Consider the following 27,735-nt stretch of genomic DNA (forward strand, 5'->3'; position numbering starts at 1 on the left):
ATGGAGAGGCCCCTCGGCTGGCGCCCGCCCACCCGGCGGCGGCGGCCAAGAGCCTCGGGGGCGCTGCGTGCCGCGCCCGCCGCTCCGCGCGCACCGGCTCGGGCCGCCGAGGGCTCCGGCTGAGCTCTGCGGGGACGGCGCGGATGCGGCGGCGGCGGCGGCGGCGGCGCTCACCTGAGGCGGCGCGCGGGTGGCGCTGTCAGGGCCGCGCTCGCCCGGCGCCGGCTCCGCACTGAGGCTGCTCTCGGGCGCCCGCCCGCTCTCCGGTCGGTAGTCCCGTTTGTCCGCCCGCCCGCCAGCCCGGCGTCCCCGCAGCCCGGCCCCCCGCGTCCTCGCCCGCCTTCCCGCTCCGCGGCCTGCGGGAGCCGCGCGCTCCCCGGTGAGGCCTGCTCGCTCGCTCGCTCGTTCTCTCGCTCGTTCCCTCGCTCTCTCGCGCGCGCCCGCCCGCCAGCCAGCCCGCCCTCGCCGAAGCCCTCCGCGGCCCGCCACCCGCCGGACCCCCGGCTCGACCCCGCCGCCCGCGCAAGATGTCGGCGCGGACGCCATTGCCCACGGTGAACGAGCGGGACACAGAGAACGTGAGTTCCCCCCACCCCACCCCGAGCCTCCTGCGCGGCCACCTGGACGAGCCCGGCCTGACCCCTATCCCGTCCTTCCCATCCATCCCCACTACCGGGAGGCCGGGGCCGCCCTCTGCTCGGAGGTGGTCCTGCCGGAGGGAAGGGGGAGAAGGTGGAGGGCAGAGGGTGGGCAGACAGGGTGGATTCGTGACGACCCCAGCCTTCTGGACCCCTCCCCACCCGAGTGAATGGATGCTTGACGACAGCCCACGAGCCAGCCGAACCTCTTAGATCGTGGCTGTCCTGGGATCTTCCAGCCCTTGGCTTTTTCTGGATCTTTTGAGTCCTTTGCAAACAAACATATACCCCACCCCACCCCCAGCACTGCCCCATGACTTTGCTTTTTGTAAAATCAGGTCCACATTGTGGGGGCATTGGGCACCTCAGGGATAATGAAGGCAATGAAGTAGAGGGTGTGTGTTTGTGTGTGTGTGTGTGTGTGTGTGTGTGTGTGTGTGTGTGTGTGCGTGTGTCTTTCTATCACTGTAATACTCCCAGTAGTGAGGAGTGGAAGAATTTCACTTAGAGCTTCTCTAGCCCCAGGGTGAGAGAGAAAATATTTTAAAGCCCCAGGAAGCCAACTGGCTTCTTTTCCTCAATCCACTGTTGATGAGTCAGGGACAGGTTTTAAGTACCTCTCCTCCTTGGAGTGTCACCAGGTGCCTTTCTTTGAAGGGAGGATTTCCTTGCGTCTGATCAAATTGTCCTTAGGATCTTGTTGTTGTTTTTTAATTTTTTAAAAAAATCCAGATTGAAATGCTCTTGGTATTTGAACTCTTAAAAACTCAGAGAACAAGGCAGATTGCGTTTTCACCTTCTGCAAAGTATGACGGTCTGTGCTCATGGGTGTGCGAGTTGCTTTGCAGGAAAGGTGTCTTTCTGTCAGGGTTTTAAAATCCCCAGGACATGTAAAGGGGCCCCGGAGGCTCCAGAGGGTCTGGTCTGATTGCCCAACAAGTTTTAAGGCGCCAGGGGGTTCTAGGTTTTGGTTGGCTGACCAGAGTTGTCTGGATGTCTGATCACCTCATCAGTCCTTCAGGGCTTAATGTACCAGTGACTTCATAGGGTGGCAAACTAAAAATCCTGAAGTGCTTTGGTGTTCTGAGACAAAAGATAGGGGAGGAGAGACGGGCAAGCCTACTTTCTGAAGTGCTGGACAAGGCATAAACACGCCTAATCGAGAGTTGAGGATCACAGAAACTAATCTAATTATTTGAAGGGAAAAGAGTTAATTCTACGAAGAGCGTTCATTGTTACAAGAGCTAGGAAAATGTTGGGTGTGCTTTGTCCTCTCCTGTGCCATACATTTAATGCGATAAAGACACCGAGGCTGTCACCGTCATACATTATAGCTTAATTTGCATCAGAACGGTTGTTTTAGAAATTAAATTGCTGCATAATTTTCATTGGGAGGTTAAAGAAGATTGAAGAAAAAGGGTAAAGAATTCAGTGGAATCGATTTTGAAAGCCAAAGAATTAATTTAAAAAAAAAAAAAGTCCTGTCATCCAAGAGTGAGGACGAGAAGTCAGATGATGACCTTTGTTTTTATGAACAGAATTCTCTGTGGAAAGCATGTCGTTTGGTTTGGTCTTGGGCTTTTGACTGCTACACCTCGTTTTAGGCTTGTAGGGTAGTGTTCTTTATACAGACATGAGATGGCATTATAGAAGCATGAAGCAAGGAATCGTACTCCACACGGCTTCACATGTAAGAACAAAAGAGCAGCGAGGGCACTTCAGAGCTAAGCGGTGATAGCGTGAATTGTGTGGCGCCTTCTGAGCATGGCTGTGCCCTGAAACTCACCTGCTTTGTTCCTGAACCTGTTTTCTCGGAGGCCCTGCATAGTCTTGTTTCTCCTCTGGTACATACCCGTCTCTCTGTGTAGCTTACTTTATCTACATCCTAATTATCCCATGATTGCCATGGAAAATATCTACTCTGCTATGGCTGTTAATTAATCAATGAGTGTGCACTTAACTCTGTTTGGAGCTGAAAGGGAATGCAGAAGGGCTCAAGACAAGGCCTCTCCCCACTAAGAGCTGACAGAAGAGATAAATGCAATCCCAAACAGTGTACAGTAGAAGACTGTGTATAGCCAGGGCTAAATTGGCTTGTAAGTGTTCTAGGTGTTTATCAAAGAGGTCACCACTGGAGGCTGTTAAATGACCACTGAAGTCATAAATGGCACTGTCCACGTTCCTTACCTCTTACCTTCTTACCTCCCATCAGTGGAGTACAGTAATAAACCTGCTTGTCAGTGCGTGTATTAATGTCAGCGTGGTGTCCAAAATATACGTTTGATTGTACTCATACATACTCCTAAGTATATCCACATATGATATATTTTCAAAAAAATCTATAAAAATGTTTATTTTATGAATTATTAACACCTTCTAGGTCTTTGGAATATTAAAGACAGTAGCCAAGACACTATTGCCCTTAGAAATTAAAATAAAAAATACAGTAATTTTTAAAAATTACTATTATATTACAGATAACATAAACATTTCTTAAGCATATGTATGTATACACACATATAGCTAGCATGCATATGACGTATTTTGTGTCCTTGGGAATATATGCTATTTCATCTTTTCCAATGTCATGGATGCATAGTCAAGATTTACAATTCCAGGAGGGAGTGTGTGACCCTGCTGTCCGGCCTCCCACCGTGCACGGCAGAGAAAGAATTATTCTTGGGGAACATTCATGTGGACTTCCAGCGGTCTTCTTAGATGACAGTTTGTGTGTGCCTTGCTGTGGGCCTCTCCTGGCTAAATACCACAGGAAACAGTGAGTGGCTTTGAAGGCAGTAAACACTCTGTAGTGAAGCAGGAAAGACAGGTTACAAAGTATAGGATCTCTGCAAAATGTGTTTGATTTTAGGTTGTAAAGAGTAAGTTTAGAAAAATGGAAACATGTTTGAAAAACTTGTCTATCTTTTTCTTTCTCTCTCTCTCTCTCTTTCTTTCTTTCTTTCTTTCTTTCTTTCTTTCTTTCTTTCTTTCTTTCTTCTGTCAGGTTATTCTTAGATAATTCCAGTGTGGATTTAGGAACTATATTGAAATATGTTAATACATATGTTTCTCTCTTCAATGAAACAAATTAAGTGTTCTGGAGAACCTCTGATGACATTGATGTTGGTGGGTCAGCAATGCCCTGGCTGATTTTCTGTACTGAAAACAGTGCTGTGTTTCTTATTAGATATCAGTGTGAAGAACTTCAATGTGATTATTTCTTGGGATGTGTTAAAATTATAAGTTTGGATAAGTTCAAAAACCATGAATAAACCCCCCCCCCCCCAGTATATCTTTTGATGCCTGGAAATTCATGTGGCAACTGTAACAAGCTGTTCCGGTAACTAAAGTGGCCAGCAGCCCGTTGGTCAGGAGTCACGGTTGTGTGTGGATGGAAAGACAAGTGGATTGTGCACATTTACACTACCCTTGGCTCTGCTCGGGACTCTGCATGAGTCCCAGTACCTGTCCTGTCGCAATGTACTTGCTGCCTGGCTTGTCTCCTCTGTGTTGTCCTTGCTCAGTGACTAATGTGTGTAAGAAATCAGTGCTGTATCATTCCCTTTTGAATCAGTTCTTTTATCATCAAAACGAAGGGTAGACATTACAATACACCGCCCAAGACCTTCAGAGAGTCAAGTGACCTGCCCAAGGTCATGATAGATCTCTGACCTCTTAAACTGTTGCTCGGCTCTGGCTATTACTTCTGGGAGGTGGCTTGTTTAGTTTCAGCTTAGAGGTTTAAAAAGAACACACATGTCTCATACGGGAGGAAGAACAGGATATGCTTTTCTTAACAACTTCTGGTCCTTTACTACTTATTGCCTGTAGTGCCCTGTCCTGTCCCCCTTATCACACACTTATAAATCCTTTGTGGCTTGGCTTGCAGCGTTCGGCAGGACTCCTGAGATCACTGCAGCCGTCCTCGCTCGCTTTTGTAGTTCCCACTGGTGAACTGTATGAGGTCCAGGTTCACGTTCTCCAGAGTGGGCGTCCAGACAGTTCACTGGGGAAGGAAAGACCTTTAACTGTCTTTTTCTCGATCTTGATGCTATTATTCAGTATGCTTATTTTGTTGCCTCTTTTTTTTTTTTTTTTTGAGTGTTTGTAGGCAGGTACCATTGCATGAGGATGGATGATGGTCAGAAGATAACTTTGAGGAATTGCTTCTCTCCTTCCACTGTATGAATTGCCAGGCTTACATTGTCATATTGGTAGCAAGCCTAGCCATCTCGTTAGCCTTCTTTGTTTTCTGGAAGCCTACAATGTACATAATTAGCTATTTTGCTTGATTTTTCAGATAACAATCCTCATTACTTGTGTCTATCTGAGGCTTTCCTCTGGAGCTCATTTTCTTTTTCCTGATGAAGATTTGAAAGTTCTTTTGGTGAACCTGGGCATGGTGGCATATGCTTGCAAACTCAGCATTCAGTTGCCTGAGGCAGGAGGATCCCAAGTTTGAGATCAACCCGGGCTATAGAGTAAAACCCTGTCTCAAAGGAGAAAAAAAAAGTTGTTTTGGTTGATGATAGCCATTTGTAATTTTGTTTTTCTGATCAAGACAGGGTCTCAATATGTAGCCCTAGCTGTCTTAGAACTCACTATGTAGACCAAGGTGGCCTCGAATTCCTGCCTCTGTCTCCCGAGTGCTGGTATTAAAAGCATGTGCCACTATGCTCAGGTTGTAAATTATTTTTTAAAATTTGAAAACAGTTTGCCTTTTTTAAAATTGAAAGACAGTTTTGCTCAGTCTATATCTCTGGATTGTTGGTTTAATTTCTTTTAAGGGGTCAGAAAATATTTCCCATTGTCTACTCTCTACATTCTAGTAGAAGTTGCCTGACAAGCTGTCTTCTTTTCTTTTTTTAATGTTTATTTATTTTTATTTAACTTGTATTGGTGTTCTGCCTTGTCTGTCTGTCTGAGAGCATCAGATCCCCTGGAACTGGAGTTACAGACAGTTGTGAACTGTCATATGGGTGCTGGGAATTGAAGCTGGATCTTTTGGAAGAGCAGTCAATATTCTTAACCACTGAGCCATCTCTCCAATTGCTTTCATTTTTTAATTAACATATAATTAGATCATTTTTCCTCTTCCCTTTCCTTCCTCCAATTCCCCCTCAAATTTATGGTGTCTTTTGTGTTATAGAAATATATATACATGTGCATATTATTACTTACACTTACATACACGTGTATGTATGCATGTATGTGTATGTGAGTGTGCCCAAATGTAAATACAACATGTTCGGTCCATTTTGTGTTACTTGTATGTGTCTGATTTCTGTGCTGGCCTTTTACTACTGAATACCAATTGGGGGACTCTTCCCTGGGAAAGACTACTTCCCCCTCTCTCTTGGCGTTCCCTAGTTGCCCTCGTCCTCTGTTTAGGGTTAGGGTCCTGTGAGATTTCTCTGCTCTGTATTTGGCATGTCTATTGGTGTCTGTCTCGCTAGGGTTCTCTTTTTCTGGTGTTAGGGTTTTGCTGTAGTGTGTTTAGATGTGGGTTTATTCCCACCCTGTTTGCATGCTGTCATAGTTTCTGGGCGCCTCTCAACTGTAATTGTGTTTCTCATCACTGTCTTTCTCCCCCCCTCCCCTCCCCCCGCCGTGTCTTCCTTCTTTATACTCAGATTGGCTCCCCAGATGGCTTTCCGTCTTCGTTTTTTTCTACTAGTTCGAAGCTCTGCCTTCTGTAGATTTCCAACTTTCATCAGTTTAGAAATGTGTCCACCATGTTTGCTTTGTGCCTTGGCTTAGCTCTGTTCCCTATTTCGTCTCTGATACTCTGTTAGCTCTGCTGAACTTTCATTCTGTCCTCGTATGTCTTAACCCTGATTCATGCTTTTTTCCTGTCTCATCACTTCTTTCTAGTACAATCTGTAGTGCAATCTGTAGTGCATTTACTCCGTGCAGTGTTTAGATATGTCTGTTTTCAATTGTGTTTCAGTGTCTCCCAACTCGTCTGTTGATGTTTATTTTAACTGTGTTTAAAACACCTTTCACGGGAGAGACCTGCTTTTGTGAGTCTTTAGGTATGTAGTACAGTTATTATTACCTGTAAACAGTGAGTTAGCCAAATATCTAGTAATTTTATGTTGCAGGCCTGAAACTTTGCACCTACTGGACAGTGACTCTCTCTATTTCCTCCAGCCCCTGGCAAACACCAACATTGCTTTGATGATTTTCATTACTTTATGCATAAAAAGGGAGTCACATAGTATTTATCTTCTTGTGATTGGTTTGTTTCCTTTTCCATAGCGTCCATAGGCTCGTGTGTTTACGACAATGTGTCTATTTCTTAATGAACGAATAATACTCTGTAGTGAACATATAGTGCAGTTGTCTGTGGATAGATATTTAGTTTGTTTCTATTTCTAGGGTAAATATTTCAAGAAACATTGGAATGAAAATATCTCTTGAAGATCCTGAGTTCAGTTCTTTTGCATAATGACCAAGAAGTGGAGTTGATTGGTTACGTGTTGTTGTAGTCTTAATTTGCCAAGGAACTTCCACATTGTTTTTCATAGACACTCTCACGTTTTACATCTTCAACAGCAGTGTATAAATTCTGGTTTCTCTACTTCCACTCAGAATTCTGGCAACTCTTGCTATTTCAGTTTTGACCATAACAGTCCTGGGTAGGGAAACTGCTCAGTGCACTTGCTTAACATGTGCAGGGCCCCGGTTCAGTTCTCAGAACCACAGACAAAACAAAACCCTGCTTGATAGCAGACACCCTAACAAGTGGTACTTTGTTGTGCCTCTGGCGGTTTCTTCATGGTCAGCAATGTTGAGCCTGTTTTCTTACACCTGTTGGCCGTTTGTTTGCCGTCTTTGGGAAATGTCTAGTCAAGTCCTGTGCTTATTCTAAAATTAGGTTATTTACCTATTTGCTACTGAAGTATAAGGGGTTCCTTGTATATTTTGGATAGTAGCTCCACATGAAACGCATGGCTTGCAGATGTTTTCTCCCGTTCTGTGGGGGCCTCTCACCTCCATTTTCCCTGTAGTCTTTGCTCCAGTCTTCCTCACCTAAGACTTACATCACGAAGCTTTTGTCTGACATTTTCTTTTATCAGTTCTACAGCTCAAGCGTTACAGTTAAATCTTTAATCTGTTTTGAGCCCATTTTTATGTATTTTATAGGATGAGGGTCCAATTTCATCCCTTTGTCGTTGATTGTTTGGGGTATTCAGAGTCCGCTGTGGTTCCTTATGAGTCCTAGGGTGATGTCTTAGTTCCTGCTGCTGTGCAAAGACACCACGACCACAGCAACTCTTACAGAAGAAGAACGTTTCATTGGGGTGGCTTACATTTTCAGAGGTCTAATCCATAACCCTCAGGCAGACATGGTGCTGGAGCAAGAGCTGAGTCCTTACATCTAAGTCACAGGCAGCAGTCTCACCGGGTGTGGCTTTGGCCTAGAGGAGACCTCAAAGCTGGCCTCCACAGTGACACACTTCTTCCAGTAAGACCATACCTTCTCCAGTAAGGTCGCACCTCCTAACAGTGCCACTCCTTATGAAGCCAATTACATCCAGACTATCACAGATGTCTTTCTATTTCTCTAAAAACATGCGATTGAATTTTGATAGGGATTATAATGAATCTATAGATTGGCTTAGGTAATATGGACATTCTGACAGTATTCATTTTTCTAATCTATGAACATGGGCTCTCTTTCCATTTTTTGCCTTTAATTTCTTTCAACAATATTTTGCTTGTTTGGTTAAATTTATTCCAAAATATTTTATTCTTTTTTGGTATTTCCTGAACTTTTTTCCAGATAGTTTCTTATTAGTGATAGACACACATCTGATTGCATGTGTGTGTGTGTGTGTGTGTGTGTGTGTGTGTTTATTTTGGATCCTGAAAGGTTTTTGGATTTGTATATTAAGTATGGGATGTTTATGGGGGTTACATATAAAACTGTCTCATCTACAAACAGATATTTTTACTCCTTCCTTCCTAATTTGAATACCTTTTCTATTTCTTGTTGAATTGTTTGGGCTGAGTTCCGGAACTAGGTTGAGTAGAAGTGGTGAGGATGGTCATTTGCCATTGTTTCTGATCTTAGAAGAAATTGCTCGTTCTGTCTTTCCGCTAAGTGTTATATGAGCCACAGGCTTTTCATGTGTGATCTTTATTGCCTTTCATCCTGTTTGTTGAGTATTGCACTGGATCTTGCCTAATGTAAATGCCTACATTTAAAATCTGTATCGTATGGAAATTGTTACAAAATTTTAATTTTCCTTGTGTTGATAAGGTGTATATCACATTAATTTTGTATATTGAACCATCTTTGTATCTCAGGTGTGACTATGACATGCTTCTTTTAACATGCTATTTATTATTGGTTTGGGTTTGCTCGTTTTTGCTGCTTGAGAACTTTTGAGCCTATTTATGGTCAGTAGTCATGTTGGCCCACGGCTTTCTTTCCTTATAATGTTTTCTTAGTCTTTGGTGTCAGTGTAATGCCGGATTCATAAATGAGTAGATAGTATTTTCTCCTCCTCAGTTTTTGGGAGAACTTGGAAAGATGGGTGTCAGTTCTTTAAATGTTCGCTGGCTTCATCAGTGAAGCCATCTGCTCTTAGCCTTTCTTTACTGTCAGCGGGCTTCTGACCGCTGATCCACTCTTTCCTAGTCACAGACATGCTTGGCTTTTCTGTGGACTCTGAACAGAGTATTTGTAGGTCTATTAGGATTCTCCAGAGGAATATTTTTAGTTTAAACAAATTTGTCTATTTTTCAGTTCTTCTGTCTTTTTATATCTAGTTTAACACCATTAGAATTGGAAAAATACATGGTATGATATCAACTTTAAATTCGTGCTTTGTTTTTTATTTTATTTATTTATTTATGTGTGTGTGTAATGTTACTTATCATGGAGAATGTTGTGTGTACTTGAGAACAATGTATATTGTGCTACTCTTGAGTATATGGAATGTTTTCCCTTTTTTCTTATTAGTTTTTTGAAGTTGTCTCACCATGTAACCCAGGCTACTCACCATGTAGACCAGGCTACTCACCATGTAGCCCAGGTTGCTCTCAAGCTTGAAAGCTTCTAGCCTTGCCTCCCAAGTGTTAGGATTATAGACTCTTGCATGTTAGGATTATAGATGTGTCCCACCATATCAGTGTGGACTGCTTTTGATATGTCCATTTTGTCTGTTTTGTTGTTCAAGGCCTCATTTCTTTATTGATCTTCTGTCTGGATGTTGTATCCATTACTACATGTAGAGTATTGAAATCCATTACTGTATTGCTGTCTGTTTTTGCCTCTGGCTCTGCCAATGTTTGTCTTATACATTTAGGTATTTTGATGTTGAGCACATATATTTTTATAATTGTTATATCTTCTTTATTTGATTGTTCTGTCATGATGTGATGCCCTTCTTTGTCTTTTATGGCAAGTTTTAAAATTCTATTTTATTCTATTTATTTATATGGCCATCCCTGCTGTCTTTCAGTTACTGCTTAAGTGGAATATCTTTTTCTATCCTTTGGCTTTCGACCTACATGTGTCCTTAAATATAAAGCAGGGCTCATATCGACAGCATCTAGTTGGATTTTTTCTTTTATGAAAGTGTTTGATCCTTTTAATAATGTAATAAAGACTAGTGCTGTTTTAAGTATTCTGTCAGGCCCGTTTGTCTGTCTTGCTCTCGGATGCTCTCTTCCTGTGTGTTTCATTAGTTTTCACAGTGACATTCATAGTGCACCACTGTCAGCCTCTAAGCCCAGGCTGTAGGCAGCCCCCTCGTTGGAGGGTTAACCTCCAGCCCAGTCTTCCCCTTCCATGTCCGTCTGACTTGAATTTCATTGGTTCTGTTTGTAATTCTGAAAGGTCTAAGGTTTTCTTTGCAGCCCTCTGTCTTTGAAATAGTCTCCTAGTCCTTGTTAAACTTTTGTGATTTCATTTTCTTAAACATGTTCTTAAACATCCAGGAGCATCAGATGACAGAATGTTTGTACCCACGAATATCTGTCATGTGGTGTTTTTGTTTCTGGTTTGTTGTTGTTGCTTTTCATTCTTTTTTTTTTTTTTTTGATAGCAAATTTCTATTTACCTAATCTTATCTGTGTGAAACTTGGGGTTCGATAATGACTTACTACAGAGAGGGGCACCCTGTTGACCTGGGACCTCTTGTCCAGTCAGGGAATTAGAATTCTGTGGCTTCAGCTCCTAACCTTGCAGTGTGTCCATGACTTAGAATTTGACCACAGGGCAATTCTGTCTTTTGTGGTCACTTTCTACTGGTTTGTCTGTCTTTCATTCTTTTTTAAATGTTTGTTTGTTTTTTGTTTTGCCTTTGGATGTTTCTCTTTCTTCCAGTCTCACAATGCATTAAAAGACTGTGTTTCCTGTTCCCCCAGGCACCTTCACAGTGTCTTGCCTCTTCTACTGAGAAAGAAGCCTGAAATGAAGTTTTTGGAAAAGCTTCTTGTAATTTTGTGAACCTAAAAATGGGTCATTCGTGAGACTCTTCTACATGCATACTTAAGAATGTCTACAGTTTTTGTTTTCAAGTCTTTCATTTCAAAGTTTTAAATTAATTAAAATCGCTCTTTGACAATCTCATGCATGCATATAATGCGTTCCCATTGCTCTCTCTTCCTGCCCTCTCTAGTCTGCCTCCCCCTGATCAATTCCTCTAATCCCTGTAGAACCTTTGCCCACATTTATGTCCTTTGGTGTGGCAGCTCACTGAGGACTGCATATGTGACCCTGGGTTTAGAGCTATACACCAGAGCTTATGGGCTCATCAGTGGATAGACAGCTGAAGACAATGACTTCCCCTCCTCTAGAATCTGCCAGTAGTTCAGCAGAGAAAGGCAGGGCCCAGCAAGCCCACCCTCCATCCATAACTGACTATTGACAGGGTCAGCCTTGTGTAGGCTCAGCACAGGGAACCACAGTTGAGGGGATTGCAGTAGCTGAGTCTAGAACGTGGCATTTCACAGCCCTTCTCCCTGTCTTCTGCTTCTTAAATTCTTCATTTCTCCTTCCTCTATCCTCCTCAAACCTTAGAGGGGGTGGTGTGTCAATTCCAAAATCGTAATTGATTTTTGAAAACCATTTGTTGTAGGTTTTAAAAAACTGATTTTCAGAAATCACTACTTGTCATCAAGGGGGGTAGAAGTTTTCTAGCAGAACATTCTTAGACATTTTCACAGATTCATAAATGTATTAAAATCTGAATAGCATAATAAAATTAATGTAATTAAACACACGTCTGTGAGGTGGTTTCTCATTAAAATCAGGTTTCACTGTAAGATGTGCTTACAGCTCTCTGTCCTTCGGGTTTCTGTATCGTGTTACCATGCCTGGATTTCACACTGAGAGCCATCTTCACTGTGTGCTATCACCCGTTGTTTGCTAACTGCAGAAAGGCTTGCACTGTTAGAGATCAGTACATCCCGAGTTTTCCTCTTCATTTTATTCCTCTGTTTTCTAGTGGGCATAACTGTAAGTCCTTCATATGTAGTTTGTAAGTCGTTGTTAGTTTAGGTCCTTGGGCTCTGTTTAGCAGTGATGCTGTGACTGTCAGCCTTGGTCTAGACTTGCCTGTGGTCAAAACTCTTTCTTCCTAATTAAAGTGGGGCTGCACACCAGTGTTGCTTCTGTATATTTCCCCAATCAGTGTTTCCTATATTCTTCTATTAATGGTTTAATGAACCAAAGTCTACTTTCGTTTATTATCAATATAATGAGTTTATAAGGGGCAGATTTTTCCCGGGTCACATTTCCTAATCTCTCAACACCATCATGTGTTCTCAGCTTTGTAGATGAAGGCCAGGGAATACTTTCCCCAAATCTCCTGCCGCAGGAGTCTACTGAACAGCACTGATTCAGGTGACGATGGTGGTCACACACGTGCCTCTTCTGCAGAGGCTATGGCTAGTGGCTTCAGAAAGCAGAGTGGCAAAATGATGACTCTATCCTTTCTTCAGCAGTGACAGCAATAGAAAAACCCAAGAATTGTCTGTGTGGCGGTAACACGGGAGATGCATGAGGCACCTGAAGCTCTGAGATTGCAGGGGTTAAGGAAGAAGCCATGTTCTTCCCTCCCATTTCCCAGCTTTAAGTGCTGAGCCATTATGAGACTGGACATGACAGGGAAAGAAAAAACCAGAATCCTCCCCCCCCCCCCAGATAATAGGAGAGGCCACGCAGTGCCCTTGGTTTTTGACTGATATTGTTCCAACCATCTTATCAATTGGTTTAAGGAGTAAACAAGCCCAGGCACTGTCCAGAATCTTCATGACCTGCTGCTAAGGGGTTTGGTGACAGGGTTAGCATGGCTGGCTTCTTCCTGGGGTCAGAGGTACAGCTTTTGCTGCCTGAAAGAGGTTTTCTTATATTTCCTTTTCTATGTGCCTCATAATTGAAAGTGGTGGGGAGACAAAAGCAATGAAACTTGAACCGTGCTCTGGAGGGACTGGGCCCAAAGGGAGCAGGACCCAGAGGCAAACAGGTGCAGTAGAAAGTTACAGTGCCCTGTCATCCGACTGGGAATAGGAAACAAAGGCTGCTGGGATGGACGCAGGCCTCTCTTGCCAGGCTGCTCTGTGGAGGTCACACTGGTGGGAAGCAGGGGACTGGGCAGGTGGGAAGCAGAGCCCTATGTCCTCAGAGAGGGAGAGGACTGGGAGGAGAGTAGAGGGCCCCTTAGCAAGAGCTAGTCCAGGGGCCACCCCACCCCGTGGAGAGGTTTAGTCGAAGGTTAGCTTGATTAGACTTGCAGACTTGGAGCCTCTGAGCTTTACAAACACTCAAACCCAGCAGACTGCTTTGTCATGGGCCATGGAGAGCTTTTACTATCCTGGTTACAGACACCCTTGACACACTAGGAAGTCTGACTTACTAAGAAGCAGACTTGGAGAAGTACCAGTGTCCATGACAGAGTTGTGGGCACTGTAGTTGGTCTTCTCCAAGCTCTCTCAGCTAGGCCTTCTGTGTCTGTCCTCTACCTGCTGGCCAGTCTCAGCTAAGGGTCTCACTAGGGCATTAGTAAGACCGTGTGCTCAGTATCTGATGGGTTAGTGCATCCTCTCCTTCGCAGTCTCCTCTTCGTCAGCTTCCATCCCCTCACCCCTCACGCTCCTGTTGAGCATGGCCTCTCTTCCTTATTGCAGTATTACGTTAATCTTTGAGTAAAGTCTTCCTTGCTGTTTCTTTTTTCTTTTTAAAAATTATTTATTTTATTATTATAATAAAGTTACACCATTTTCCCTTCCATGTTCTCCCATATGCCCCTCATTGCTCTCTTTCAAATTCATGGACTCTTTTTCATAAATTGTTGTTATATGCATATATGTGTATACATATATATTCTTAAATATGGCCTGTATAATATTACTTGAATGTGTGTTTTCAGGGTTGGCCATTTGATATTGGATAAGCGATTGGTGTGCTTTTCCCTGGGGAAATATATTTTAAGAAACATTAGAATAGAACAAGTTTTTCTGTTGGCATCAGTTAAGAGAAGATTCCCATTTCATACTGAAATCCCAAATCTGTGTCACTATGATGGTGCGCAATAGGAGCGAGGTTAGAGACACCCATAGCAACCACTAGTTACTTAGTGCCCAGAAGGCAGTTTCTCTGGGCTTAAGGGTGAAGACAAACTGATACAGAGGAACGAGCAGAAGGGTTCACATGTGCTGAAGTTGGGGACACATTGTCAGTCTTTCTGGTTTTAGCCAGTGTTGAATGCAGTCAACCTACAGAGGAAGATTATTTGCCTATTGCTTTTTTTTTCCTTAGTTGGATTTGTGATCATAGCACCATCCCCTACCTTCAGGCACTTAGAGAGTAATATCATTGCTTTCAAGGGCAGTTTCTCAATCTGTTTGAGACCAAGCCTAGAGAAAGAAATCAGAAGCGGTAGTGCAAATGAACTGCCAGCTAGTCTATCTCAGTAAGTCACATGCCCTTTCCTCTTTAGGCTTTTTCTGGCCCTCTCATTTTGCTACATACTTAGGAGCTATCTTGCATGCTCTACAGAAATGCTATACAACTGAATAGCAGTCCTAATACATGCCATTGGTCCAACTGGACTGCTTGAACATCACAAATGAGGAAGAAGCGTGTGTACTAGTGGCCTCTTGTTTAAACTGAAGAATTGGTGTTGGTGATGGAACCCAGGGCCTCAGACGGTATCAGTACTCCTCTGTACTGAGCTACACCAGAGCCTTCTAATAGGTTCTGAACTACCAGTGCCCAAAAAATTCCCAAGAAGGAATGTCAGGAATACAGGAAGCTGCTTCACCTTCCCACCTACCCTCCTCTCCAAAAGGAGAAAAAAAAAGAGAGAGAGAGATTGGGGAGGTTACTTGCCTTGCTGATTCTGCCGTGGATGTAATCTGTGACAGGCTTTCAAACGCTCTACTGTTTGAGGTCAAGATGTCAGGATCGCCACATCCATCAAGCAGTGTTGACCACAGTTTGCAGAACTGCCCTTGCTACCTTATAGATCCCAGGATACACTGGGAGAAACCCTCTCCTTTTCATACATGCATGTGTGCTGTGTACAGCACAGCTGTGCTGGAAATGCACGCAGTTAATATATAACCATTTTCTGGAAGTAACAAAGGATTTAAAAATCTGAGGTCGTGTTGGATAGATAATTTAAAAAAAAATTTAATACAAGGGGGCATTGCAGCACTGCTCATGCTGCAGCACATATATGGAGGTCAGAGGACAATGTGGGAATTGGGCCTTCCCACCATTGGGTCCTGGGTTACACTCAGGTCATCAGGTTTGGCAGGAGGCAGGTGCCTTCACTTGCTGAGCCATCTTCACAGCCCTAGACACAAGACTTACTCTTAAAGTGGTACTGGTCATGTTTTGTGAACTTCCAAGGCATGCTGGATAGAGACCTCTCTCACTGTGTTCTTGTATGTAGTTAAAGTCACCAACTAAAATTCCAGGTCATTAAAAATGATGTTCATGTTTAAGTTGACATAACTCGTAACTTAGGGAATAACTGGATTTGCTAGATTTACTTAATGTAACTAAATTGAAGGTCATAGAATAAAGTTTTTATTGCTGTAGTGTTAATCAGATGTAATAATTTAAAGAAAAAACACCTTGCAGTTTCTGACATGAATCTGCTGTAACACTTTGGTGCTTGTGGGAATAAAAGCACTAGGAAGTTTGTAAAGGAATTTAACACCATATTTTTAGAATTAACTTAGGCAGATGTGTTCATTTATTCTCTGGAGACTCAGTTGTATAAACGTCACTGTCTCCTGGCAGGCTGTGGTGAGTGTAGGCCTCCCAGAGGAATGATTGGTGAGAGGGGAGTAACTGAGAGAGGAGAGTCTCCCAGACAAATGATTTGGTGATGAGGAGTAGCTGGGAGAAGAGAGCCTCCCAGACGAATGATTTGGTGATGAGGAGTAGCTGAGAGAGAAGAGTCTCCCAGAGGAATCATTGGTGAGAGGGGAATAGCTGGGAGAGGAGAGCCTCTAAAATGAAAACTCACCTTATATTCCTTTTGTTTCCTGGTGTCTGCCTGTAGGCCGGTGTGTGACAAGGACCAGGGCAAACAGCTTTTGGTATTTGTTTGGTCTGTAAAAGCCAAACCTGGGTTTGGCTCCCAGCTTTGCCTTTTGTGAGCTGTGATAAGGTGAACAACTTCTTCTTCTTCTTCTTCTTCTTCTTCTTCTTCTTCTTCTTCTTCTTCTTCTTCTTCTTCTTCTTCTTCTTCTTCTTCTTCTTCTTCTTCTTCTTCTTCTTCCTTCTCCTCCTCCTCCTCCTCTTCCTCCTCCTCCTCCTTCTCCTCCTCCTCCTTCTCTTCCTCCTCCTCTTCTTCCTCCTCCTCCTCCTCGTCTTCCTCATCCTCGTCCTCCTCCTCGTCCTCCTCCTCCTCGTCCTCCTCCTCGTCCTCCTCCTCCTCGTCCTCCTCCTCCTCCTCCTCGTCCTCCTTGTCCTCCTCCTCCTCCTCCTCCTCTTCGCCACAGGCTTGTGGGGACTCAGAGGGCCTGCCTCCTGGAGTGTTGTGAGTGGTGATGACTGAGCACATACCCTGTTCTTTGGACAGTGCTTGGCACCTTCTACAAACTCCGTAAGCTGCTAGCTGCTGTGGATTGTGTTAGAGTTACCACACTGAGAGAAAGGCTGGAAAGTGTGGCTGTGTCAGGATTTCACTGTCCTCTCTTTGGGTTACTAGATTATACATCATCTTCAATTTTTTTTAATTCCTGTTTTGCACGCATCTTGAGTTTATATTACTTTTTATACCAAAAAAGCATTAAGTTTATAGTGTGAGCTGTAACTTTCTGGCTTGCTGCTGCTTCAGTTTGAATATAGGAGAGCCAAAGTGGAAGTTCAGTTGCCTGCAGGTGGCTGGAGCAGGGAATTCAAGCTCTGTACAGAGCGGGAGAGTTGTCAAGTGACAAGGATGTCGTGGGTGAGAATGGGTGTTCCTGTGGTGTCATGTGACATTTAAAAGCCCACACTTCTGTCTATTGCCATCTGACCCAGTTCTAAGGAGTGTTGCTTTGGGCATACATTTCCTTCTCTGAGAACAAGGCACATCTACCTGGATGTGGTTCAAGAGGCCCATGTAACATACTTTTCAATAGTAAATACTCAGTCCAGGAACCAAAGAACCAGAGCCAAGGTGCAGAAATTCATAGTTACTGCTCAGAATACCTTCCCTCTGCCCCCAAATCCGTGCTTTCTCCACACTCGTCCTCCTCTGCGTGTTCTTCATCCAGAGCATGTGCTTGGGGCTGTGTGCAAATGTGTTTGTATTGATTACTGCTTAAACATGCTTGTAGAGTCTCTCTTGAGACTTCATTGATCTCCCTGGACCCAGATATAAAGAAAGACAGGGAATTTACAGGCTAAAGTTAGTTTTGAGGGTGTCACGTGTGTACTAGACGCTGATGTTCTTCTCCTGCTACGCGTTCTGAGTCATCGTGTTTACATTTTTACCCCTTAGGAATTATTGGTAATAGCTTGGTGAGCTATTGGGGGCTGTTTTAAGAAACTGTTTATTTATATTTCGTATGTGTCTTGCTTCTTCTTAAGGCAAGATATTTCTCCTCTATTTTCTAAAAATAATGCTTGAAGAATTTTTTTAACTAGGAAAGATTTATTTCATCTTAGTCAAGCTTATATAATAGCATAATAGTGACTTAAATTAGAAGTATAATCCTACGTGATCAACATAGTTCCAGGACAGCCAGGACTATGTAGACTGTCTCAAAAGTATAGTTACCTCCCATGTTCAGCTACCTCCTCAAAGTAAGCACATGGAAGTTTAACATATATTAATTCAGAATTTAGGGAAGTGGGGTCCTACGAACAATATAGAGTAAGTTTTTGCTGTGGGGCTGTGCATACATGGCTGTGGCAGGTGGTTAAGCATTCTCTGTATAGTTGCCGCTTCCCAGTCAGGAGTTAGATGGCGAAAGCCCACAGGGCCAGGAGTCAGGAAGTGAAGATGAACGATGTGAGGGGCAATCAGTACAGGCACACAGTGCAGCACAGGTCTGCCCATTGCTTTTTGTACCCTAACACCGAGACAAGTGATGAGAAGGAGCTGGGGCACCATGCAACCTTGGTCACTGCTCCGTGCCTCTGTGACAAGCCTGCACATCAGCTGTGTCTGCCTCTGCACTGACCTTTAGCATAGACAGATGCCACTATTTTCATTTCTCACTTCCAAATCTTGTGCAAGTCTCTCCTGTGGCCAATTCTAACCCAGGACCCAGGGAAGAGGGAATTCTAGGAAAGAGAGTTCTAGCTTTGCTCAGCCAACACACTAGAAACCACAAACAGCCTCTCCCTTGTCCATTGGCCATCCTTTGAAAGTATGGAATGTCTCTACATTTCTCAAAGCCAGCTTTAACTTGCAAATAAAGACAACAGCAAGATAATCCTTTTGCCTGCCATGATGCTGCTTCCTAAATAACAAAAGATATTCTAATTCTTCCCTCAAAGGACTATAAGAAATCCTTCATCCATCTTTGGGTGATGTTCAGTTTGCTCTTCAGTCACTCTGTCTTTTTTGTGCTATTGTTAACACTTTAATTTGAGTGATAGGGAAATGAGAAGGAGAATTTAGAAAAAGAAGAAAAGAATTAGCTAATATATATCCAGATTCATTCAGAGAAGAATGAGGAAGAAATACTCTTAAGTCTTAGAGTCCTTGTTTCTTTGTCAGTCATTTGGTCATGGATAGATTTGAAAACCCTGCTTCTAAGTCTGTGTTTCCTTTGGCTTCACTAGGTAGTCAGCTGGTTAAAGCTGCATGCCTGGGGAAGTGAGCAAACTCACTCCTCAGGGGTCTGCGCCATCAGAAGTCTTGCTTGTCTTGGCTTGATATCATTTTCCATTCACTTGCTCAGGACTTGAGAGCAGGAAGAGGGCCCTGGAGAAGCTCCATGTCGGATGTACGCCACCTGACAGGCCTTCCATAATAGCAGCTCAGTTTCCACTTGACAGTCAGGAACAGTCACTCCAGTTAGTATGGTAACCTTCTTGGCCTGTTAATTCCCTTCACAGAAAGCTCAGCCTTAGGTCAATGGACCATTTCTATGACCCCTGATAGAAGCTTCCCTCTCTGTCCCAGCAATAACAACCCATAGCTGTAGTGATCTGTGAGGGCAATCATTACAGGAGCAGCCCTGGTACTATGCCTTAGTTCTTGCCTGTGGATGCTGGCTACAGCACACACAACATCCTGTTTGAGTTACAGATTTGGAGTACATTTTTCATCCTGGAGATGTTTTTGCAGCTCTGCAAGGTTTTGTCACCAGGCTGGCGTTGTAACAGAATTCCAGTATCCTATCAAGCCAGCTGCATCAGAGTTACAAGTTGGGGAATGCAGTGAGACTGGTGATTCTCCAAACATGAGCTCATTTTCATGCTTCGTCTGCTGCAAAACACTTTTCATGCTGAACAGCAGTGCCGTAGTAGTGAAAACTTACTTTATATGTCTTCCAGTAGAGGATTTGTAATAATACCGTAGAAAGAGAAGACAAGTCCTTATCTGTAGAAAATGTCTATTCCTTGAGAATGATGAGAATAGATAAAGGTCTTTCTCAGCCCGGTCATAAGTAGTGTGCTAACAGGTAACTCACTAACTCTATATCCCCAGCCCCAGCCCATGTATGGGGCTGGATGGGGAGCCCAGTATTGTTCTATGCAGTCGACAGATCAGCTTTGCTGCATGTTCGTCTGTGTTGCTAGGCCCTCACAGCCTTCATCTCTGTTAACTGGGCTTCTTTGTTTACGAACCACTGATCAAGAATGGGTGGCTAGGGAAAAAGGGTGACTAATGTCCTGGCTGTGAATTATTTTTGAAGACTGATGCAGATGGGACACAGTCATGTCCACATGCTGTGCTCATTCATGGACACTTATTTGATTACTTGCTTTTCATAAATTTAAAATCATTTTACTTCTAAGTCTTAGGTTGTTCAACAAAGCCACTTAGTCTTTGAATTCCTATGGATTTGTACTTCACATTTTTTTTCTTTGTAGAACAAACAACAAGCAAGTGTAATGCCCACTGGCAATTTTGCCTCTGTGATTCCTCCTTAGTTTGTAGCTGCAGTGCCCCACCTATGTTTTTGAGGGGAGGTATCATTATAGTGAAACCAACTAGAAACAGGGCTTGAATTCCTTCTTATGTTATCCCTTGGTCATAGAGAACTTCCCTGTGGAGCTATAGGTGTGGATTTTGACCCAATAAAGAGCACAATAAAATAGCAGGATGTCAGGGCATCTTGTGCCTTCAGAACCTGCTCAAACCCTAATACATACCATGTCCATTTGACATGAAACATTGCTGTAGATGCCCAGCTGTTCGTCTGGATAGTCAGATGGGCCCAGGGGCTCAATGGGAAGCCTACAATGAGTCATAACTAGGTGGTCTGTGGTCAGCTGATCAGTCTCAACTGCTCTCTAGTAGCAAACCAGGAACTGCCCGTCGTAATACCAAAAGACACATTCCAGAATGCCATTGTCTAGATAATGACATCTCTGCAGTCTATAAAACCCCCAAAGTATGGTCCTCGAAGATTAAAATGCTGAATGCTGAAAATCTAAAAGCTGAAATCCCTAATACTGCATTTCCTATTGTGGAATGCTATCAACAAAACGAGTAGAAACAAAACTTCTAAAGAAGAGGTTTTTTATTTTAGTATATGCAAGAAAGGCACAGTGTTGTGGGCAGAATGAACTTGGCTCAGTTTATATGTCTGCAAGAGCTCTTAATGAATTAAATATACCTTGAAGAGGCTAACTCAGTTTTTTACTGATTAGAAAATAATTTCAAGCAGGTGGGATAAGAATACAGACAGCATTACTGTTTGGTTACCAATATTGTTTTCATTAAATTTGTGATCTGTACTCAACTGGGTCCAGGTGGAATATGTTTTCCAGTGTTCAAGCTGCAAGTGTGATGGAGAAGGTAGGCTGTTTTGTTATCAATGCTGAGACGATCATATATAGAATTACAAAACTATTCCAGATGAGCTGTGCCATGTAGGAAGGGCAAGATCCTGCAAGGAGCCTCTGCCCGTCAAATGTAGAGCTTCAAGGTGCAGTCGAAGATGGTGAGCATCGGCTGCTGCTTGGTTGTCATCTACACAGCGTAGTCAGCTGTCACATGCTCCGTGCGTCAGGGTTTCCTTGGCTTTGACTTTCTCACCGTAGCTTTTGCTCCACTGTCTTTATGTGTTGGCATGGTATTTTTACAGTTTGCAGTGCTGTGTGTTTTATCTTCACATCATTGCCAGTACTGGATGTTTAAATCCTGTGAAGTTATTTGTAGAATTCTAATTTGTCTTTTTTCTAATACTTTTCTTTTGAGAATTTAACATTTTGCAAGTTCATTTTCAAAATGTTGGCTTTGTGCGCAAGTGTTGTGGGTACTAAACGCTCGGAAACTTCCTTAACAGATGAAAGGTGTCCTTTTTGTACATCTGCTTTTGTGTGAGAGAAATATCTTGAGATCTAGATGGCTTGGGCCCATTGCAGGTTTTATTGGATCTCAGCAAGACAGTCTGTTTGTCACAGTGTTTCAAATAGATATAGTTATAAAATTGGTCCACACAGTTACCAGTGGTATGATATGTTTGCACACTACTCTATAAATCAAATTTAGGTACTCACAGCTATTACACTCATGTGACTGTCACTACTGTACTACAGGACTTATGCACTCAAAAATAGGTATGCCAATATTGCCTTTTGATTGTGCAGAGTGGCCTATGAATGCTGTGTGTGTTCTTGCACACGCGTGCACTCACTGGTTTCCATGTGCTTGCATGAGTATGCATGTGGAGGTTGGAGGTTGAAGCTGCCCTCCTCCTCTATTGTTCCCCACCATATCTTTTGAGATAGGGTTTCTCACTGATGAGTTAGAATGACTGGCCAGCGAGCCCTTGGGATCTGCCTGTCTCCACTTCCCAGGGCCTGGATTCCAGGTGCTTGGCTTTCTCTGTGGATGCCTGGGGATCTGAACTCAAGGCCTCAGTACTTGACTGCTAACACTTGAGGCACTGAGCTCTCTCCCCAGCCCAGTGTGGTCTTTTAAAAATGATAAATTATTTCTCAGATAAATCACCTTTTATTGTAAATAAATGTCTTTTAAAGAAAAAAATTGCTTTTTTTCCAGAATTATATTTCTAGGATTTTGATATTTTGAGAGTTTAGACTTTAGGAATATTGATCTTTTAGGATTACAACATTCTGGACTGCAGCATTTGGGATTGCATTGGAAGGGTTAAGTCCCTTGCCAACAGAGAACAAAAGATAGTGGACCTTTGCTCTAAAATCCTGCAGGTCTGTGTGCTCATCCCCTGAAGGAGCTTGCAAAGGCTTACAGAGGCCTCAGTCTGTTACCAGCATTTGCTTGAAGCCCCATCCAGCCTTCAAGTTCAGGACCAGAGTGTGTTCATGACTGCCCAGGCCTGTCACAGAGTGCTGCTGTTCCGGCCTCTTTTCGAGACTGGCAGGCTTCGGGTTACCTGTGCATCGTCTTAGCACAGCACGTATGATGTCTGCTTGGGGCAGACAGCCCAGGTGCAGGTGCAGGGCTTCATTCTTTATCCTGTGCAGAATGATCTACATGCGCCCGACTGCCAGACACTAGGGTTTTCCTGAAGACAGGCTCCTGGGTTTCTGTGCCCACACCCCCATTCTGGCATGTTTCTTACCAGTGTATCTAGAGCTGTGTTGTGTTTCCCAGACCCAGTCAGCAGACTGGCCTGGCTAATGGCCTGGGGTGATGTCTTCTGAAAAAGCATCAGTGGATCTAGGTAAAAGGAAATTTTGCCTCCTAAGGAATATTTGCTAATGTTTGGAGACATTTTTGGTTATTACAAATAGGAGTGGGGAACTACTGGCATCTAGTGGGTAGTAGCCAGGTGACTCTGGACTTGATGGTGGTGGTGTAAAGGCTGGAGGTGTGCAATAGTGTGAGAGAGATGCTGAGAGAGCTTCACATATTCCTTACAAACACGCCCAGAGGAGGAAGCAGGCATAGGTCAGCTGCTGCATGCAGGGTGCCAGGGATGCTGATTTGATCCAGGAGGAAAGCCACACGCAGAAAAGCAGCTGTGAGCAGAATTAACAACAGCTTAAGTTTTGATAACATATTATCTCAGATTCATCTGTCTTCTACACAGGCCAGATAGGAGACTTGATGGAGATGGGGTGGATTTGCTATTTTTCCATACCCCCATCCTCCACTCCCAATGCTGAGGACTACACCCAGGACCTTGAGCTTGCTAGAGAATTATTTTTCCGTTGAGATAATCTCCAAATGTAAATTCTTTACGGTTACACTAATCTACAACTCTGCCTACAGAGCAGTGTTTGTTTAGGTTTCCTGTTTGAGAACTACACTTGTTCTGGTCACTTCTACCTGTTCTTTCCAAGTATAATAACCCTTAATTCATAAGCTAGACAATGGTTATCTGAGTCTGGCAGACTCTGAGTCTATGTAGTCAAGAACTGGAGAAGTAGCCACAGGCTGGCCCTGGGCTGATCACTATGACCTAGACCTGGCTATAATCCTTCCAAGCATCTGATGTCCAGAAACTTCCAATCCAACTGGGGGAATGCAGTGCAGTTTAGGTTCTCCAGGAGTTGTTAATTTGGGGCCATTTGCATTTCCCACTCTTTCCCTGTGCACAATTCCCCCAGTAAATTGTCGCCCTTCTCTCTGGGGAAAGCGGGTTCATGTTCTGGTGTGTGCAGCAGTGTCCTTCTGGATTCTCCTTATTTGAAGGACTTGGAAGTAATTCAAATTCAAGAGTTGATTGACTGTGGCTGTGTTTTTATTTCCCTACTCATACTAAAAGTTATACCGTACATCTTTATTGTTTAGAAAGCATGTTGAGACCGGGTGTGGTGGGAGGCAGAGGCAGATGGGTTTCTATGAGTTCGAGGTCAGCCTTGTCTACAGAGCAAGTTCTAGGGCAGCCAAGTGTTTGTTACACAGAGAAGCCCTGTCTCACCCCCTCCCCAAATCACATAGAAATTTATTCTCTGTAACATTATACAGTATTCAGAATAATTTACGCAAATGAAATGCATCTGAACATAGTATTACTCCTCCTCCTGAAAGCATATCAGACTGGGTCTGGAGAGGACTCAGCAATGAATAGCACTGCCTGTTTTTCCAGGGGACCCAGGTTTGTTCCCAGTACTCACATAGTTGGTAACAACCATCTATAATTCAGTCCCGGGGATCTGACGCCCACTTCTGGCCTTTGTAGGCACCAGACAGGCACATTGCGATGCACAGACGTGAGTACAGGCAGAACTCGCATACACATGAGACTTTCAAAACAAACGAGTATCCAGACTGTGTTTGGATCTTTATATTCTACACACGTCAAGAATCACTGGTGTACTTTTTCAGTGTCTGCGTTATTAGCACGTCCCATGCTGCAGAACCCATTCAGTCCCAGCTGACCCTCCCAGGACTTCATCCAATAAGGTCATCTTAGTTGCTGTCATTTTTGCTGGGTGACAAAAATGGCCCGGCAAAAGCCACCTAAGGGAGAAAGGGTTCATTTTGTCATATGGTTGGAGAGGGATTCAGTGCATCGTGGTAAGGAAAACATGGGCACACATGGGGAAGGAATGCTGGCAAGGGAAGGAGGCTGGCTGCTCATAGTATCCTTAGTCAGGAAACAGAATGGGCAGGAAGCCCCAGGCTCGCTTTTGATGACCCACTTCCTCTAGCAAGGCTTTGCCTCCTCAAGATCGCACAACCGTCCCAAACAACTAGCAGCTAGGGATTCACATACATGAACATGTGGAGAACTTTTCTAATTCAGGAAGTATGGGCACATGCTACTGTGTCTAGTGTTAAAGAGATAGCTATCCCAAGACTGCCTGTTCCCTTCCAGCTGTGACCCTGGTTCTTAGCTTACCTATATCTACAGTGGTTTTAAAAGAAGTTCTTGTAGCTGCTGGTAAGTTCCTGTTGTCTTTGATTCGGCCCTCCACCAACGAAGTCTATCTGCGCGCTTACACTGCTTCAGGTCTGTCAGCATCGCCAGCTCAAAATGCCAGCAAATCCAGCAGTTCTGTCTGACGTGGGTGACTTTCTCTCTGTACTTTTGTTTCTGCAGCACCCACTATACTCTCTAGACGCTGACAGCAGCAGGGTCACTTCATGGTGGCAGAGACTCTAGGAGTTGTGAGTAGGGCGTTGATCCTGCGCTGCAGATTGGCAACCAAGTGGTTCTGATATTGTCTGTATTGTTAGTGAGCTGTGTAAAGCAAAGGCAGCAGCTGGCAAGTGGGGAGGCATGAGAAAGCACTGGACAGAAGCTTTAGAGACAGCTGAAGCGAGCATATTCCAAATACAGAGGGTTGTCAGGTGGTAGCAAGGCCTCATTTGGGATTTGCAGTCAAAAAGCACCAGAGAGGCACCCAGTCTGTGTGCCTCTGTGTGGAGCAGTAGTGGGAAGGCTTGGATGGTGGGGATGGCCACACAAATATGGACGAGAGAGCCCAGATGAAGGGCTAGAGAGGTGCTCCTGGAAACGGTTTGGAGGCGTCGGATCCCAGTGTGCATCCAGCTTTGGTAGGGAGGCATGGGCAGTGCCATGACAGGGGCGAATGCTGTGAGACGGGGAGGACTCAGGGCAGTAAAGGTTTGGGGGCTGAAGATAGCTTTGACGACCCCAGTGTGAAATGCTGTGGGCAAGAGGTAAACACATCAAATGCCTGTTCTGGATGTGCTCAGTTTGTCTATGACAGGGGAAGCCAAGGGCAGTTTCACAGTCGCGAATGCGACAGATTTAAGTACTTCCTGAAGAATTCCTGTCCCGTTCTCAAACACACAGAAACTTTTATTAATATTGTTTGCTTTATAACTGTTTGTCCAATAGTTTAAAGAAAGTTGGACTTTATTAAATGAAGAGACAGTTCTTAATAAAAAAAGAACAGCTCCTCTGCATGTGGAGTTTGGCCAGGTGACCGCTATGTCAATAAACGTCTGTGTGTCCTAGATTTCAGAATCTCATGGACAGATATGACTTGAAAAAAACAATAACAAAAGCCTTTTGGCTACAGAACAGCAGCACTGCCAATGGTTTCTCAAATATTGATAAGCGGGGGATACTCACCATGAACTATCACTGTACTTACCTAAGAGCAAACTGATAGGAGGCCATGCGTGATCTCAAAATAAGGAGTGATCCTTTTAAGAGAGAGCGTTCTGGCATCTTGTACTAGCATTGTGTATGCGTGCTAACGTGTGTGTATGTGTGGTGTGTGTGTGTTTATGTGCACACATAGCTGCCTTCCTTGTTTTGCTGAGGCTCTGTGTAAACTTCCACAGCACTTAGGACTGTATTGGATACATCTGACTTGCTTTCGTGAGAACTTCCATAGTAGTCTGGTTTGCCTGTAAAAATTGTAGTTAAGGTAAAACTTCAGACATAGTTAATTAAGGAATTTAAAGGTCCCCTAATGAACTATGTAATTACTGAGGTTTCCAGTAAACACTCAAGACCCTCCTTCACAACCCTTTTACATTCTGCCCGTCAGACCTTCCCCATACTGTGTGGAAAGGTGACTTACCAGACACAGCGCTGAGATGAGACAGTCCCTGGCTGGTGAAGACTGCCTCTTGTCACATCGGCAGAATGTGGTCCCTGGCACACCCTTCAGTAAACAGCTGTGGGGTGCCACACTCCTGGAATCCCAGCGCTTATGAGACTGAGGCAGATTGCTGTGAGTTTGAGGCCAGCCTGGTGTACATGAGGAGGCCAGGCCAGCCTGGTGTACATGAGGAGGCCAGGCCAGCCTGGTGTACATGAGGAGGCCAGGCCAGCCTGGTGTACATGAGGAGGCCAGGCCAGCCTGGTGTACATGAGGAGGCCAGGCCAGCCTGGTGTACATGAGGAGGCCAGGCCAGCCTGGTGTACATGAGGAGGCCAGGCCAGCCTGGTGTACATGAGGAGGCCAGGCCAGCCTGGTGTACATGAGGAGGCCAGGCCAGCCTGGTGTACATGAGGAGGCCAGGCCAGCCTGGTGTACATGAGGAGGCCAGGCCAGCCTGAACAACATGAGATCCTGTCTCAAAAAGGAAAAATGAAATGTCTGTGGTGGCCTTTTCAGTGCAGTCGTCGTCTCAGTGGCAGCTCCTAGCAGACACAGGGACCCTCCAAGCAGTAGTGAATCAGTGCAGCACTGAGTGACATAAAAAAGACCTGCAAGGACAGTGAAGGGAATTAGGAAGACCAGGAAGCCGTGGACACTGACGCGTGGATAACGATGTCCACAGCTGTCAGATGTTTACAATCACCCCGTACTGCATTGCCTAGTGCTCAGCAGCCATTGGAGCTCCCACTTACACATCCTGGACATTGTTCCTAGGCTTCAGGAGTACATGATAGATCAGTGAAGATTCCTGTCCCTACAGGGGAAGTCCGATAAAAGCAAGTATATATAGCAGCACACACAGGTAAGTAGGTACTGGCACGTTATGAGAATAGTCGAAAGATATACGGAAGCTGGTGGGAAGGCTCCTAGAAACGACGGTCAGAGAAGACATTTTCAGTTGGGTGAGAGCTTAGCATAAGCTCTGAAACC

The 27,735-nt window shown here is 44.1% G+C and overlaps 1 protein-coding gene across 1 annotated transcript in view; it reads left to right on the forward strand.

Annotated features, from left to right (window-relative positions):
* Positions 1 to 527: 527 nt before the first annotated feature.
* LOC119827368 (serine/threonine-protein kinase MARK1-like) overlaps positions 528 to 27,735 on the forward strand; it is a 50,538-nt gene continuing 23,330 nt past the window's right edge. Inside the window, exon 1 of the mRNA XM_038349016.1 lies at positions 528 to 578. Within this exon, the coding sequence (XP_038204944.1) occupies positions 528 to 578 (51 nt within the window). The remainder of the gene's footprint in view (positions 579 to 27,735) is intronic.

This window comes from Arvicola amphibius, chromosome 12 (genome assembly GCF_903992535.2).
Source record: "Arvicola amphibius chromosome 12, mArvAmp1.2, whole genome shotgun sequence".
NCBI lineage: Eukaryota > Metazoa > Chordata > Mammalia > Rodentia > Cricetidae > Arvicola > Arvicola amphibius.